General features: G+C 37.5%; 1 protein-coding gene across 1 annotated transcript; it reads left to right on the forward strand.

Annotated features, from left to right (window-relative positions):
- Positions 1-12016: 12016 nt before the first annotated feature.
- LOC111606293 (E3 ubiquitin/ISG15 ligase TRIM25-like) lies at positions 12017-12910 on the forward strand (the record flags this gene model as incomplete). The annotated part of the gene is made up of 1 exon (XM_023326806.1): positions 12017-12910. A coding segment is annotated over exon 1 (894 nt), but the record flags the coding sequence as incomplete, so codon positions are not given.
- Positions 12911-17626: the final 4716 nt, after the last annotated feature.

The following is a 17626-nucleotide window of genomic DNA, read 5'->3' on the forward strand; positions in this document are numbered from 1 at the left end:
GAAAACTACGGTGGCCGACAGGTGCAAATGCGCAGCAAAAGAGAAAACATGCAAACAAAAAAGAAGACACCCCCGAATGAAATGCAGCAAACAAAAAGAGAGACGCAAACACCCCCGAATGAAATGCATCAAACAAAAAGAGAGACGCAAACACCCCCGAATGAAATGCAGCAAACAAAAAGTGTTGAAAACGGAAGTGCTCCAGACCACTAGGGGGAGTCAAAGAAAATAGTATTCATTTCTATGGGACCAGATGCAAGATTCTTCTTCTTCTTCTTCTTGGTATTTATTGGCGGTTGGCAACAAACTTACAGTAGCATTACCGCCACTTACCAGTATGGAGTGTGGTTCGAGATGGTCTATAAACTTTCACTTTCTACCTTTTCCCTCCATTAACTCCTGATTAAACATACCCCCACACATACACACCTGCTTATATTATCCAACTTGCTTATAACTTTATATACCCCTCTTTGATATTCTTTACACATTCACACCCAACTTGCTCTACTCATATCCTATGAAATAGCTTTGTTTTTTTAAGATACCGAATAATTATTTGAATATGTCTACTCCCGAAATCTCTCCTCAAAAATTCTATTAAATTAAACCTTTCTTTAATACCTACACACTCTCTCAGCATGCATCTTCTCTCTTCTTCATACTTACAACACTCTAAAATAACATGCTCTATTGTTTCAGACTTCTCACAATAATCACACTTTCCAGATGCAAGATTCAGAGAGATACCTTTACTTTCTTTCTCTGAATCTTGCATCTGGTCCCATAGAAATGAATACTATTTTCTTTGACTCCCCCTAGTGGTCTGGAGCACTTCCGTTTTCAACACTTTTTGTTTGCTGCATTTCATTCGGGGGTGTTTGCGTCTCTCTTTTTGTTTGCTGCATTTCTTCTTTTTTGTTTGCATGTTTTCTCTTTTGCTGCGCATTTGCACCTGTCGGCCACCATAGAAAACTGATGCACTATTATACAATCTTTGAAAAGCAGAAGTGGAGCCTTCTGCGCAATCAGCTAGAAAGCAGCAAGTGGTTTCTGGACGGCAAATCAACAACAAATCACTTGACTTTTCCAGCAGCCATACAACGGAAAAACCAGCTGACCAAACATGCCGGAACTCAGCCGGGGTTGCTAGGCAACAAGGTGAGGCTTGGTCAGGGTTGTTAGGCAACGAGGCGGGGCTTGGCTGAGGTTGCTAGGTAGCGGCACAATGCCTGTAGCCTATTTTAAAGACACCATAAACATTAACTTATTGCCAAAACACAGCCAGGTGTTTTTTTAAGTGCTTGAGCTCCTTTTAGAAGCAGTAAAAACCCAATAGAAAACATAAAATGCACAAAATGTGAACTTTACATAGCAGGTCCCCTTTAAATAACTAAATAAACTTTAAACAACAAATGGGTTTAATTCAGTTATTTTCACAGATGTAGGTGTAGTGAAACTCTTGATTATTCACAGATTATTTTTCTCTAAAATGCAGTTTGGGAAGTTGCAGCCGCAGAGGAAGGGTTCTAAAAACATTGATACAGTACAAATGGAGAACATTTTCAGATATTTATCTATTTGTTTTTGTGAAACTAAGCTTTTGCTTCTTAATTACATTGAGGTTTGAGGTTTTAATGTGACAAAAGAGGAAATGCTTAAAAGGTGTGAAAACCTTTGCAAACTAACGGCCTCAAAGTACAGGAAGCTTTTATTTATTAACGCTTTTGTTTTCTGTAAATAGATATTTTATTGTGACGGTCCTTTATTGGCCACTGGTGGTTAAAGTTCAGTTTAAGTTGTTGACAGTGACGGTCATGGGTTTTTTTGTCTACATGGTTCTGGGATGTCTCATCATGTTTCGCCTCTCTGGGTTTCCACCGAACTGGTTTCAGAGCTAAACTGGTGCTGGTGCCTTGCGCCACCAACGAGGCGCCAGACCAGTCGAGAGGAACTTACTGGAGGTTAAAGGTCATCATTAAAACTTAAACCTGCTCAATTTGGTGCCAGAATCAGGTCAAGTCAAATTTTTCTATAGAGCAGATTTAATCCACGGAGCCAGGATGGACATTTAAAGATAAACATAAAAACATCCAGTAACATTAATGAATAATAATATTAATAATATACTGAATTATTTACATTTTCCTCACCTGAATCTGGAACAAACTAAGTAAAAATGATCATTTCTCTCTGCAGCAGCAACGATTTACTGTTAAATAAGTCGAGCTTTAATTAGTATTTGATCAAATAAAAAGGAAACAGAAACTTTGGACTCAGTTCGTCCTGAAGGAACCACTGGAGGCCTGCTGGCGCCCTCTACTGGTGATATCCAGTGTTGAAATATTACACATTTATTTCATGACTTTATGACTTTTCTTCTGGTTTTTCAAAACAAGATTTAGAATCATGAGTACATGTGTAACTTTTGTGCAACACTCATACAAAATGCTAAATTAAACATTTTTTTATGTTATATTTAATATTAAAACATTGTTGTAGCTGTAAAAAACAAAGATCAAACTTTTCTTTCATGTTTTTCTATGTCCAAGTCTTTCAAGGTTAAGAAAAATGTATGAAAATTGTTTTTGATGTCACTGTTATGTCCAAATAAAGTCCTAAAAGTCTAATATAAACTATAATCGCTGTAAGTTTTGAGATAATTTCTGAGGTATTTTATGTTCAGACATATTTATCTATTCAGTTTCAAGATAAATTTTACCAAATTAGAATCTTAAAAAGAGTGTAGCACTGAACAAAATGGATGTTTACATTTCTTTTAAATTACTTTATTAACTCATTTGCTTCTTGCATATGGGAGGTAAAATTATGTTGTATGAAACCAAAAATCATCAAACTGGAAAATAAACCAGGTTGCATCGCAGCGTGTTTCTAACCTCTTCCTCTCAGTTGTAGCTGCCGTAGTTCAGCTCTCTCCGACAGACGGACTCTAAAAGTAACACTAGAATGATTGACAGCGCTAAGACCCGCCTCCTGGCTCTGATTGGTTGTTTCAGACGGTTAGCAGCACTAGGAGAAAGCAGAGAAACCTGATTTTATTCACAGATTATCAAACTGCCATGACATGGTGACAAATACGTACCTTACTTATTTTTATTTTTTAAATAAAAGTTGCAGCTTTGAAGACGGGTCACAGCAGGACCAACGAGGTCCAGAGGTTTAACAGCAGCAGCAACTAGCCATCCAGTAAAGTCTGGGTCTGGTTATGGTTTATTTATTTATTCTCAAGATCAGTGAAAACCACAAACTGATGCAACAAATTCGTTTTTTTTTAGTTTAGTGTGAAACCAAAGACTGCAATCATGTACGGCATGAGAAACTTCCACAAGTCAACAACTCAGTAGTAGAAAACGTAGCGACAGGTTCAGAAACAGGAAGATATTCTCCAAACTTTAGCAACAAAAGCTGCTTTGTTGTGATTTTAGTGACATTATAAAAATCAGCTTGACCTTTGACTTGGTTTCCCTCAAATTCTTGGTCTTGTTTCAAACATGTTGAATCCAAACCACTTTCAGTGGCTAATGATTTTTTTTTTTCTTCAAAAAAGCCTCTGGAAACATCTGTGTCTAGTCAGGTTCTTCTCTAAAATGTTAAACTTCCTGCTGCATTTTTCCCAGTGCATGAATCAAATAACTTTTATAACTTCTAAATTGTTGATTTAACAGCAACAAACTGAAGAAAAGTTTGTTTCTTCAACCTCTTTAATGTTTTCGTGTCTGTCAGAAGGAAAGCTCCATGTCTGAGGCAGAAAAAACCATTTTCAGTTTTTTCTCAGAATCTGCGTTCTGCAGAATTATCTCTGACATGATCTGACCAGTGGAAACTTTCAGGTGAACTAATGCTGAGAGTAGCATCAAGGCTGTCAGACTGTGGTTTGATAACGTGGTTCATGTTGGAGGTTTACATGCAGCCACAGGCATTTCTTCAGAAACCTTCATTAAGACCCCAGTCGCCGCCGTTTCATCCATTCGCACCAGTTAAAGGCAGCAGGGAGCAACAGTTGGTTCCCAGCACAGATCTGGTCGGCTTCAGATCCCAAACAAACAGACGACTTTCACCATCAGGGCGAAAATGTTTCTGCCCATCTTGGCGGTTTGGATCGTCCTCACTGTATCTGCAGGTAACGTACATTTAAAAACGTCGGTTTGTTCGCCGTTTTTAGCCACAGCTCATATCTATGACATCTGATGGGTGAATATTTGAATATTCTGCATAAGTAACCAGTGGTTTTCCATCAGAACATTTCACTTCTGACTAATTTTGAGCTTTAAAACACCTCAGGAGAGTTTTATTATTTTTTAAATGTTCTTTAAGGAGAATAATTCACACAGTTCTCCCTCTGCTGACGCACTTACAGCTAAAACCACTTTTTATTCACTCCAATCTCATATTTACTCATTTTGTATCACCATGTATCAGGATCCCTGGTTGGATTAAATATGGTTAAATATCCACTTTAAAATATTATTAGCAAAATGATCGAGAGGAAAATATAAAGGAAGAGATGCACAAAGCATTGCTTAGCCTACACGCACAATAAAAATGTTAATTATTTTTAAAATATTGCAAACATAATTAAAATGTTAGTTTGAATCCCAAGAGTTTATTTTACTTTAAGATAAAAAATTAAGAAAATCCCAGATGTAATCTCTATTTCTTTTCCTCATTTCTGGACTGGATTTAAAAAGCAGCAGGTTTGCACTAAATAAAACAAGAGCATCACGTTTGCACCTGTTTGTGCATTAAAATTGCAGAAGTTTGCACTTCAGCTGCAAACACAATGCAGGAATCATCCAGTAGAAAGAGAGAAATATTTTAGTTTACCATAAACGTAACCAAAAGACGAATTAATTAAACTTTATTGAATAATTTTTTTATGTTTTAAGAGGAAAGGAAAAACAAGAGATTAAAATCATTGATGTTAAAAATGGACCAAATTATAAAATATTTGCTGCAGACGTCACAAATAATATTATTATTCTACAATGTTTAGTTACAAAGCAAATTTAAAAAGTTGGGCTAAAGGTTTGTACATCAAAGTTTAGCAACACTAAATATTTTATCAGTAAATCAGAATAAACAGCAGCGTTTGGTTACATCCTGTTACCTTCGCTCTGCAGCAGCAAACCGCAGACCCTCCTCTAACAAACTCATTTCTTCTTTACACACTTTATTTACGTAAACATCCATCAGTGGGTTTTTCCATAAAAGCCTCATTTCAAACGCTGAGTTAATATTTTTTAACTTTTAAACTTTCCAACTCAGAAATGTCCCTGATTTTTCTATCAAATTTCTGAGATTAATCAGAAATTTCCTTTTTTTCCCCTGAAGCAAATTTTCAACTTTTCAAATTCAAACTTTTCCAAGATTTTTCTAGAAAATTTCTGAGATTAATCCTTAGCATTTCTGAGTTTGTCTAGAAAATCTTTAACTTTTAAAACTCAGAAATTTCCTTATTTTTCCTAGAAAATGTATGAGATTAATCTGGAAATGTGAGTTTATTACTTTATTTTTTCTGTTAAACTACAATAAGCAGTTATCTTTTACACCCGTTCCGATCAGAAATAATTTAAATTTATTTTTGTTCTGTGTTTTTTCAGGGTCGTCTGAAGTGAAATGTTTGGTTTGTCCTCCCTGCTGCATTGAGGGATCAGAGAAGACAGACGTGGAAAACGTCACGTGTTTCGAACAAAAACCAGGAAAAGCCTGCCACAAACACTTCTTTTTGTAAGCACAGCAAATACAAAACAAGTTCATCCTTCCACCTAACTTTCTCCTCTCCCAGCAGGACCACCATCCATTGTTCTACATTATTACATTCATTAACTTACATACAGAAAATACAGAAGAAGTTTTTAACAACAATGTTTAAGTATTAAATTAATACAAGATTTCTCATCGTCTGAAGTTAAATCAGATTAAACTTTAATATTTTAAAGAATTACCAAAATTATTTCTATTTGCTAAATGCCAGAAAATTAGTGAAAACATTTTTTAGATTTTTTTGTAAGTTTTTTTTTAGCATTTAATTTAAGCACCTTAACACGATTGGGTGGTATTGTTTAGACTTAATGAATATTTATTAATCTGGTAAGTAGAATTAACAAATATCCTATTTATGAGTTATTGATCATCTTATAGTTTGTACAGTTATTGATATTGGGGCATTTTTTGTTAAATTTCAGAACATAAACTCTTGTTATATGTAAGTTTACCTTGTCCCTGTTGTAAAATATAGAATATTAACACAACATATTATTAATAAATCCTATATAATAGTGAATAGAAACTGTCTTTTTTAGTCCATTTGTTGTTTTTATCTCCAAACTGTTGGAAAAGTTTGAAATCTTACCTTGAAAACGTTTGAATTGGCTGTTTGAGTCTATTTGGTACGTTCCCTGTTCAGCTGGCAGAGATAAAATAATATTTCATCTCAGTAAATATGTTGCAGAATTAGTGAAAATGTCCTGTTTGTGTCTCCGTAGGATTAGTGAAAATGTCCTGTTTGTGTCTCCGTAGGATTAGTGAAAATGTCCTGTTTGTGTCTCCATAGGATTAGTGAAAATGTCCTGTTTGTGTCTCCGTAGGATTAGTGAAAATGTCCTGTTTGTGTCTCCGTAGGATCATCTCTGCCAAGCGTTTGCCGCTGTGCATCAAGCCAGACTCCCAATGGCTCCAGCAGAAGATAAAAAACGTGAGAATAAAAAACTCCTGAGTGATTCACACAAAGCAGATCAGATAATCCTGGAAACAGATTAAATAATCTTGAGTCCAAAGTGTGGCTCAGGGGCCATTTGTGGCCCTTTGACTCAGCTTGTGCGGTCCCAACTGCAGTTCACCAATGCAGCCTGCAGGTGGTTGACTTTTTATTTTTAAATCAGGGTAAAATTACCACCAAAGTAATTTAAAATGTTACACAGAGCACAATGTTTTAATTTGTTTATTGCCAAGTTGTTATAATAAATAGAACCAAGTTTATTCAGGGATTCTTACTGAAAACTGTCCAAATCAGCTTTAATTTAACTGACTGAATTCGGATAAATATAGGAAACATTTTCAAAGAAACTGACCCAAATTATGATCTTATAACTGAGTATTAATGTGTGAAATTGATCCAAAACGAATCTGAAAACTAGATGCTTTTCTTTTAATACAGCAAACGTAAAAATCCTTCTTACATTCTGGATCTATGATCCTTTTCTAAAACAAAAAACAGAAAATTAAACAATTATATTTGTTTATTTCAGTTTTCTATTTGCCATCATTACTTTAAATCTGTGCTTTTGTTTCATTGTATTAAGTTTGCATGACTTTCTGTAACACAAGCGGCTTCCTGTTGGCCAAAATTATGTTTGACGCTGAAGTTTTTTGTCTTATTCTGTCCTTTTCTCTCTTTTTTTTGTTTCTACTCTCAGGAAAACTTGACGTGTCTTCCTACTGACGCCATGCAGCACAAAAATCACAAGAGTGAGAAGTTTCTGAAAAAACAAAACTACTGAAAAAGCTTCTTTCCTGCCGTCAGAACGGCTGCAATCTCAGTGAAAAAGTTTTGCATTTTTAAGTAAAAAGCTTTGCATATTTGTAAAATAACTTATTCTTGGATGCTTAACGACTACATCTGCAGCAACAAAAGGATTTCAGCTTTGAGAAAAACGTAAAACAAATCAGTTTAAATGCTTTTCTGTGGGTTTTTTCTTGCTTTTGTTCCAGCTCATCTGTTTTATCTGGTTAATTTCATCTCCATTGCATCATTACTTCCATAAACACAGTTCTGCTGTGCAGCCGCAACATTCTTCACTTTGGGCTCATAAAACGTTTATTCTCAGGTCTGATTGTTGTCAAATTTAATTGGAAAAATCTGAATTGATCTTCAAGCCTTCGCTTGGTGCTGAGGGCTGAGCAGAGGCAGACAGAGAGCAGAAAAGTTGCACTAAGAGAAACTTCAGCATTTTTTACTCAAGTGAAAGTAAAAAGTATTTGGTAAAAAGATTACTGAAGTACTGAGTAACTGATCAAATATTACATAATATGATGAGCCAAACTTTAAGGTTAAGTGGAAATTTAGTTTAAGGACCAAAATGACAATAATTTATATATATAACAAAAAATAACAAAATCAGGCAAAAGAAAATGTTTCCAAATCATTTTCCTTCAATAAAAAACTTATGAAACTTTAACAGAAACTGCAGGTGTGTGTCTGTCTGGTGGATTTTTGGCTAAACGTGTTTTTCCATTCAGTGGGAAGAAAATGAGGAGATTTTAATCAACTAATAGTAGAAATACTTCATAATGAAATAACTCAAAGTACAGCGCAGTAAAAATACTCCTGAAAGTACATTTTTTCAAAAAAGTTCCTCAAGTAACTAACTAGTTACTACCAAACTCTGGTACTGGGAGACTTGGTTACCTGCTTTCTGCTGCCAAACATTTCTGATAATTTCCTGAATTGATCAGTTATCAGGAATTAATTATTTGTTTTAGATATTTTCCATCTTTGTTCCTGGTGAAGCAGTGAAAAATAAAAACAAACTGATTTTTAAAAAATGTTTGTGTTGGCAATGTTTTGTCTTTATTAAGTCAAAAATAATTACATATTAGCTCTGCTTATGCAACATCTCAACAGAGAGGCTTTGACTAGACCACTCCAAAATTGTTGCTGCAGCAGATGCCACCTGTGTTTGGTTCCCATGGTGGAAAAACGTTTCCAGTTTGTAATCTGAAAACCTCCTTCGTTTTGAACGTCGTCTCAACAGCCGCCATTTTTAACTCGCCAGCAGACGTTTCTCTAATCGAACCGGTTCAGCTGCACCAAACTGCGGCGCATGAGAATGTTTGTTTCTTATTTCCGTGTCCGCAGCCTTTATCTTTCTCAGTTTCCTCTTAGATATGGTTGTCAAAGACGACAATCTTTTCTTTCCTGCTCACATATTCTGAGGATAAAAGGTGGAACAGAAACATTCAGCAGCTTTTCCTGCAGATCACAAAAAACTTCAGGGGAAAAATGTTTCTGCTCTTCGTGGCGGTTCTGATCTTCATCCCTCTGACTGAAGGTAAAAAACATTTAAAGAATTTGGGATCTAACTTTTCACATAAAGAGAGTTTAAGGCACATTATTAGTGTTTGTGAGAGATAATTGTTTCTTCTCTGGTTCTTAGGGTTGATGTGTTTCTGCTTTCTGTCTATTTGTGCAATAAATAAATAAATTTATATCTGTTTTCATTTTGTCAGAATAATGGAAATTAATTACATTCAGTTCTACGTGTTTCTGCTGAACTGATAGATTCAGGAAATCTGAGAAAATTCATTTTTACTACTGCAGAAACTGAGTAAAAATAAAGTCTGATGGTCAAATTTAAGATAATTTTTTTTATATAATATTAAACATTTAGGTCTGATTTGTTGTTTTTTACAAAACAGATGTTATTTATAGAACCGTGTAAAAAATGATTTTACATGTTGTATTATTCTGGGCTCGACTGAATTAATTTATTTCTAGTAAAAAGAAATGATTTGAGACATTTTGGTTCAAATTAATTCCTGTATTTGGCCAGATTATTATTATTATTATTATTTTTTCAATACAAGTCTTTGGATAAATTTGGTTCTAATTTTTATTAAAGCTTCATTAAAAAACATGAAAACTTTGTATTCATGTTTCACATTTTCTATTATAAGAAAATTATGTCAGTCATAATTTCACCTGATTAAAAATAAAAAGTCTCCATCTGGATCAAACACCTGTGATGCAGTTTGGGGGCCGCACAAATTCAGTCCAAGGGCCACAAATGGCCCCCAGGCCACACTTTGGACATCCCTGCTGTAGATGTTTTAATTTTTCTTAACTCATAAAATTCCTGATCAAGAACAAAACGTTAAAAGATTATTATAACTTAGTTTCTCCCCTAAAAGTATATTGAAAACAAACGACTTCAAGAAAACGTTTACGGTGAAATCACTAAATCTGCATGAGATCAAGGCCTGTGCTTTGACTAGGCCCCTGGCTTTGGTGAATTAACTGGTACGTTTTGCTTTATTGTTATTTTGCAGGTCCAGTCCTAATTTGGCTTTAATTTATTTAATTTTATGAGTGAATTTGTAATTTAAAAGAATATTGTATAAAAAATAAAGACTACATTTCCAATTATTTTGTTAAACATCTACTTAAATTTTGCATTTTTTCTACAACAATTGCAAAACTGAGAAATTATGAAATTTAGAAACATCTTCCTGAGAAAACAGACCGTCTTATTTTTCAGAAACTTCTTGTTAATCGTCACTCGATTCGTTTTGTGTGCAGTTGTTTCATCTTCTGGTGCCAATGAATGTCTGAAAGTTTATGCACAGTTAAATGTATTTAAGCAAGAACATGATACATTTTTAACAATTTGTGAAAAATATTCTCCATGAGTTTTTTCTGTCTGTTGTGTTTTTTTGTTGCAGGTATATGTAATTCATGCCCAGATTGCTGTGATAAAGGGTCAGAGAAGGTCGACGGGGAAATCTTGCAGATTTTTGAACAAAAACCTGGACCTGTCTGTGCCAAGCACTTCTATATGTAAGCACAGCAGAGATAAACAAGATCATCCTTACAACTTCGTCCTTTCAGCTTTGAGTGCAGGTCCTACTTTCTCCTCGATGTAAAACGAAGAGCTCCATCTAGTGGTCGACTTTTGTATCAGCGATACCTGGAGAATATCTTTAATCTTCACTGAGGTTTTTCATATACACGTGTTTGTGAAAATAAATAATTATCTGTAAAGAGGCCATAACACTGAAGCACCTGGTGATTGTATTTATAGGTTTCAGGATTTTCTAAATAATATTTAGGTCATTTTAATGTTTCATATATCGATTTTCTTCTTAAAATGGAATCAAACAGTGATAATAAAATTACTGAGCTGTTGTGTTTCTCACTTTGCAGCGTTAAGGTCGAAGATGGTAAATATTTTTGCATCAATCCGGATTCCAAATGGCTGAAAAGAAAGAGAGATATGGTGAGAATCAGTAAACAAAACATTCTGCTTATTAAAATACGTTTCAGGTCGAATCTGAACCCGTATTAAATGCGTTTTATATGTCGGATAAATAATGTTTGATGATAGCTTCTCTTCTGTTTGTTTACTTTCATTGTCACAGGAAAACTTCAGCTGTCCTCCAGTTGGCGGCAAAGTAAAAAAGAGAATACAAGTAACGGTTATGTAAAACCTGAGGCTGAATCAAACCAGAGTTGTGATTTTCTTCTGGTTCATTAAATGCATCACAGCTGAAACGACACCTGTTGGTCTGCAGCGGCCAACGTTTCTGTCTGCTTCAATCAAAGATGCTTCAACCTTTTGCTTATGCTTGATATGTTACATTTAATCAACAAATACCAATAAAAACGTTTATACAGAGAAGTTTGCCTGCTTATTGCTTTACAATCAGCTCACCTGAGTCAGACTCATTTCTCCTTCAGTCAGATTTCTCTGTTTTCTGCTGGATCTGCCAGATCTGAGCTGCAGCCACAAACACTGCAAAAACACAAAATCTTACCAAGTATTTTTGACTTGGTTTCTAGTGAAAATATTTTATTACAAAATAAGATGAAAACTAACTTAGAAGTGGCTCTTCTGCAAGATATAGGAGCTTATCTTAAGCCGATAATTCTTTAATATTGTTGAAAAGCTCAAGCTCCACTGGCAAATTATTTCACGTTTACAGCTGAAAAATATCTTGTAAACTTATCTTACAGAAAGTTTAATCGTTAGTTTCGTCTTATTTCAAGTGAACTAAATTATTTGCACTGAAAACTGTTGTGATGACGGTTAAACATTATTACCTGAAAAGCCGTTTTCTAGCTGGAACCTAAACTTGGTATTCTGTATTTTCCTGCACAAACACGCAGTGAAGCTGAAGGTGAAAGATGATTGGCTGCACCGATTTGTAGATCAGAGCTCAAACTGGTTTCTGTGTTCAGGAAGTGAAACTCACATAGTCACTTTGACTGAGAGCAGAAATGGAGCAGAATCATCTGGACAGAGAAACCGTCTCCAGTCCGATCTGTCTGGATCTACTGAAGGATCCGGTGACGATTCCCTGTGGACACAGCTACTGCATGAGCTGTATCAAAACCCACTGGGATGAAGAGGATCAGAGGAGAATCCACAGCTGCCCTCAGTGCAGGGAGATGTTCATACCAAGGCCTGTTTTGAAGAAAAACACCTTCTTAGCAGCTTTAGTGCCACAGATGAAGAAGACTGGACTCCAAGCTGCTCCTGCGGATCACCGCTATGCTGGACCTGAAGATGTGGCCTGTGATTTCTGCACTGGAAGAAAACTGAAAGCCATCAAGTCCTGTTTAGTCTGTCTGGCCTCTTACTGTGAGAAACACCTTCAGACTCATTATGATGTGGCTCCTTTAAAGAAACACAAGCTGGTGGAGCCGTCCAAGAACCTCCAGGAGAACATCTGCTCTAAGCATGATGAGGTGATGAAGATGTTCTGCCGCACTGATCAGAAGTGCATCTGTTACCTCTGCACTATGGATGAACATAAAGGCCATGAGACAGTCTCAGCTGCAGCAGAAAGGACTGAGAGGCAGAGAAAGCTGGAGGAGAGACGAGGAAACATCCAGCAGAGAATCCAGGACAGAGAGAAAGATGTGAAGCTGCTTCAACAGGAGGTGGAGGCCATCAATCACTCTGTTGATAAAACAGTGGAGGACAGTGAGAAGATCTTCACCCAGCTGATCCGTCTCCTCCAGAAAAGAAGCTCTGATGTGAAGCAGCAGATCAGATCCCAGCAGGAAACTGAAGTGAGTCGAGTCAAAGATGTTCAGGAGAAGCTGGAGCAGGAGATCACTGAGCTGAAGAGGAAAGACGCTGAGCTGGAGCAGCTCTCACACACAGAGGATCACAGCCAGTTTCTCCTCAACTACCCCTCACTGCCAGCACTCAGTGAGTCTACACACTCATCCAGCATCAACATCCGTCCTCTGAGACACTTTGAGGACGTGGCAGCAGCTGTGTCAGAGCTCAGAGAGAAACTACAGGACGTCCTGAGAGACTCATGGACAAACATCTCACTGAAAATCACTGAGGTGGATGTTCTACTGCCAGGACCAGAACCAAAGAGCAGAGCTGGATTCTTAAAGTATTCATGTGAAATCACCATGGATCCAAACACAGCTCACACACAGCTGGGCCTGTCAGAGGGGAACAGGAAGGTGATGAGGATGAATCAACCTCAGCTTTATTCTACTCACCCAGACAGATTCACTAATTATTCTCAGGTTCTGAGCAGAGAGAGTCTGACTGGACGTTGTTACTGGGAGGTGAAGTGGACAGGATTTCTGTAGGGGTCACACACAAGGACTGGGAGATGGGAATGAATGTAGATTTGGATATAATGACAGATCTTGGGCTTTACTGCGTTTCCAAACAGATTTTCAATTTGTTCACAACAGTTTAGATTATAGTTTTGTCTTGCTTCTACTCTGGTTCCTTTTTGCGTCTTATCTCGTTTTGCCTCCGGTCTCATACTGCTTCTTTTTTGGTCCTTTTTTGCTTCCGGTCTTGTTTTGTATTGTCTAGTCTTGGGTCAATTCAAGTCTTGGTTTTGGTCGTGCTTTACTTTTGGTCTTGTTTGTCCTTTGGTTTGGTCCTTTTATTTTGCTTCCGGTTTTATTTTTCCCCTACATGGGCTGCCACCTTATCGTGGTGGAGGGGTTTGAGTGACCCAGAGATCCTGTCAGGGGCTTCATGCCTCTGGGTCGGATCTGCTGTGTCAAACGTCTCCTAGGTGAGGGATCGGACCAAGAGCAGCCCGAAGACGACTAAGAAATGTAGACAGATGTCCAGGTTTCCCCAGTGTCTTAAAAGCTTTCGGGCCACAGGGCTTTATGTTCCCCCTCCAGGCTAAACTATTTGGAAAGTCTTCCTGTTAAAGGCAAGTTCTCATGTCCACTGTCACAAGAATCCTCAATAGCATTGCTTAAGGTTACTTTTAACCAATTTGCATAATTTGTGCAGTTTTAGAAAAACACAGTAGACTACGTGAAGATAGGTGGCCTGATATTTTTTCACAGCAACAAGAACAGATCATGGAATCACTCCATGCATGAAATGAATGGAAGGATACGTAAAGGAAGGAGGTTTGATTTTACTTACAGCATCAAGGACAAATTTTGGATTTATTCCACGCATGAAAAACACAGTAGGCTACATAAAGATAGGAGGTTTGATCTTATTTACAGTTTTGTCTGGTTTTGCTTCCAGCCTGGTCCTGTTTCTGTTTTTTTGTCAAGTCTTGTCTTGAAGAAAAACAAGTCTTGTCTTGATTATCTTTTTGTTAATTTTGTTTTATTTTTTGACATGTTGGGCTACATTAATCTATTGGATCTGATCTTTGTGAAAGCAAGAAGAACAGATTTTCTGTTTTTCAGTCTCGTCTGGTCAGGCTTCCGGCCTGTTCTTGTTTTTCTTCTGATCCTGTTTTGGTCGTTTTTTTATCTTCAAGGATACAAAACGACTTGATGAATCTAAAATACTTAAAGTTCTAGTCATACAAACTACAAGTAGCCTTTGTTTCTCAACATTTATATTTATTGAGCACAAGCTAAAGATTCAGTTTTTCAGATTTTACTGTCATGTCAACAGACTATCTGTATAATTTTTAAAAATATTTTAAGTACTAACTTAAAGAGCTCTTTCAAGAACACACACTGTCTTATCAAACCAATGTGCCCTCAAAATGCTCTTAAGTTGCCCCAGATGTGTTTTGTGCCCAGAAAAGGGACTCAAAATGCCGGAGCAAAGCATCAATTAATGGAGACTTCAGTGGAGCTCAGCGGTCAGGCCCTGAAGGCCCTGATTGATACAGGAAGCATAAACACTTTGGTCCAGCTCAGGTATGTCTCACTCCAGTTTGTTTGCACCAGTGAGACCATTCCAATCTGCTACCTCCATGCTGACAAAAGTATCCAACGACAGATGTTTGTGTGACTATAAAAAGACAACATACAAAGTCTCTGTTCCAGGTAAAAGGAATAATAAGAAAACTGCACCAACGAATATCTTTTCAAGGGTCTTAGACCTGCTGGGGGCCTGCTGGGGGCTAGGCACCCCTAAAGGTCAGATCCTAGAATCGCCCCTGCTGCGCAGCATCACATCGCCTCATCTTTTGATGGAAAAGTACTAGTTCCGCTGGCAGATTATTTCAATTATAAAAAGACATTTTTCCATGTTACAAGTGAAATAATCTGCCACTGGAACAAAAACTTTTCCATCAATGTTGAGAAATTATTTACTGAAAACAGGACAGGATCATATATCTTTCTGAAAGTTACCTGCATGTTAGTTTTGCCTTATTTCAAGTGTACTAAGATATTTGGATGACAAACCAGGTTAAAATATCTGATAACATTTAGCTTTTTTTTCTCTGCAACACAATCTCAGAACAATCTAACCAGTGGAACATTTATAAATATAGCAAACATTTATCTTATGCAACTAGTGAGAACTACACTGCCTGGCCACCAAAAAATGGTCACACTCTCTAATATTTTGTTGGACCGCCTTTAGCTTTGATTACAGCGCGCATTCGCTGTGGCATTGTTTCAATAAGCTTCTGCAGTGTCACAAGATTTATTTCCATCCAGTGTTGCATTAATCTTTCACCAAGATCTTGTATTGATGATGGGAGAGTCTGACCACTGCGCAAAGCCTTCTCCAGCACATCCCAAAGATTCTCAATGGGGTTAAGGTCTGGACTCTGTGGTGGCCAATCCATGTGTGAAAAAGATGTCTCATGCTCCCTGAACCACTCTTTCACAATGTGAGCCCCATGAATCCTGGCATTGTCATCTTGGAATATGCCCGTTCCATTTGGGAAGACAAAATCCATTGATGGAATAACCTGGTCATTCAGTATATGACCCTCATGATGGAAGTTGGTTCCTCAGATACATTTTATACTATTTTGATATATCGTCCTCCTGGCCCTGCTGGGACTTTTCTTCAGGATTTCGCTGACTTTTTATCTTCTATAATTAGATTGGGAAAGGTCTTGATTGTGGGTGATTTTAATTTGCAGATTGATGATGTTACTTCTATCCCAGCAAGAGATCTTATATCACTGACAGAGGCGCTCAACTTTACACAGTATGTGTCAGGTCCCACACACAACAAGGGTCACACGTTAGACCTGGTTTTTGCACTGGGCTTGCAAATTACCAATGTGTGTGTGGAGGATGTGCTTCTCAGTGACCATTACTGTGTTTTCTTTGACTTGATGGTGCCATCTGAACCTCGGCCTGTATTTACTAAGGCAAAGAGGAGAATCATCACAGAGGCGACAGCCATGCTTTTCTGCGATAAGTTTGATCCTTCTCGTCTTAATAATCTCACTGAAACTGACTGTTTTGTGAATTGTTTTAATAGCCAATGTGCTGATATCTTGGATCAAGTAGCACCAGTTAAGGCTAGGAAGGCACCACAGGAAAGTTTCTGTCCTTGGATAAATGATGAAATTATGTCTCTGAGGAGAACATGCCGCCAGACTGAACGTTTATGGAAGTCTACTAAATTGGAGGTCCATAGGCTGCATTTAAAGGACTTAATATTGTTCATAAATAAGAGGATTGAGGAGGCCAGGGCAAGTTATTTTAATTGTCTGATTGCCTCAAATAAAAGAAATCCTAAAGTGCTCTTTGACACTATCAGCTCTCTTGTGTCATCTGTTGCTGTAAATCCTCGTAACTCTACAATTAGTTGTGATGAGTTCCTGGATTTCTTTATTGATAAGGTCAAAGTAATGAAGGACAGCTTGCCTCCTTGCCATGGTTCCCAGCATTTGGAACCTCCCACTCAGAGCTGGGCCTCATTTGAGCCTGTCACTGTGGAAGACATCTCAACCATCATGAAAAAAATGAAACCGTCCTCTGGTACTTTAGATGTTCTTCCTTTTAAACTGTTTGTGAGGGTTTTTGACTCCATTGGGCCCTATATTGCTAAAATGTTTAACATGTCTTTGCTTAGTGGTGTGTTTCCTTGTCTTTTCAAACATGCCATTGTGGAGCCACAGTTAAAGAAAACGGGACTGGACTCTTCCGAACTCAAGAATTTCCGGCCAATATCCAAGACCCCTTTCTTGGCCAAAGTCCTGGAAAAGGTAGTCTGCACCCAACTTAGATCATTTTTGCAGGTAAATGACATTTATGACACTTTTCAATCTGGGTATCGTGAGTTTCACTCCACTGAAACAGCCCTGTTGAAGGTGTTTAGTGATATTACGATGGCAGCTGACACCGGTAAATGTTCTGTGCTGGTTTTGTTGGATCTGTCATCGGCGTTTGATACAGTGGACCATGGCATCCTGATAAACAGGCTCCAACATTTGGTTGGAATGTCGGGTTGCGTTTTGAAATGGTTCACCTCTTACCTGGTTGGCAGAACTTTTAGTGTGTCAGTGGGAAATGCAGTGTCTGATTCTGCAGAGCTTTTGTGGGGTGTGCCGCAGGGATCGGTCTTGGGACCTGTTCTGTTCCTGCTGTACCTACTTCCTCTGAGCAGGGTCATCCAGAAGTTCAGTGATGTGTCCTATCATCTGTACGCCGATGATCTGCAAC

The sequence above is a fragment of the Xiphophorus maculatus genome, chromosome 21 (genome assembly GCF_002775205.1).
Source record: "Xiphophorus maculatus strain JP 163 A chromosome 21, X_maculatus-5.0-male, whole genome shotgun sequence".
In the NCBI taxonomy this organism is placed as follows: Eukaryota; Metazoa; Chordata; class Actinopteri; order Cyprinodontiformes; family Poeciliidae; genus Xiphophorus; species Xiphophorus maculatus.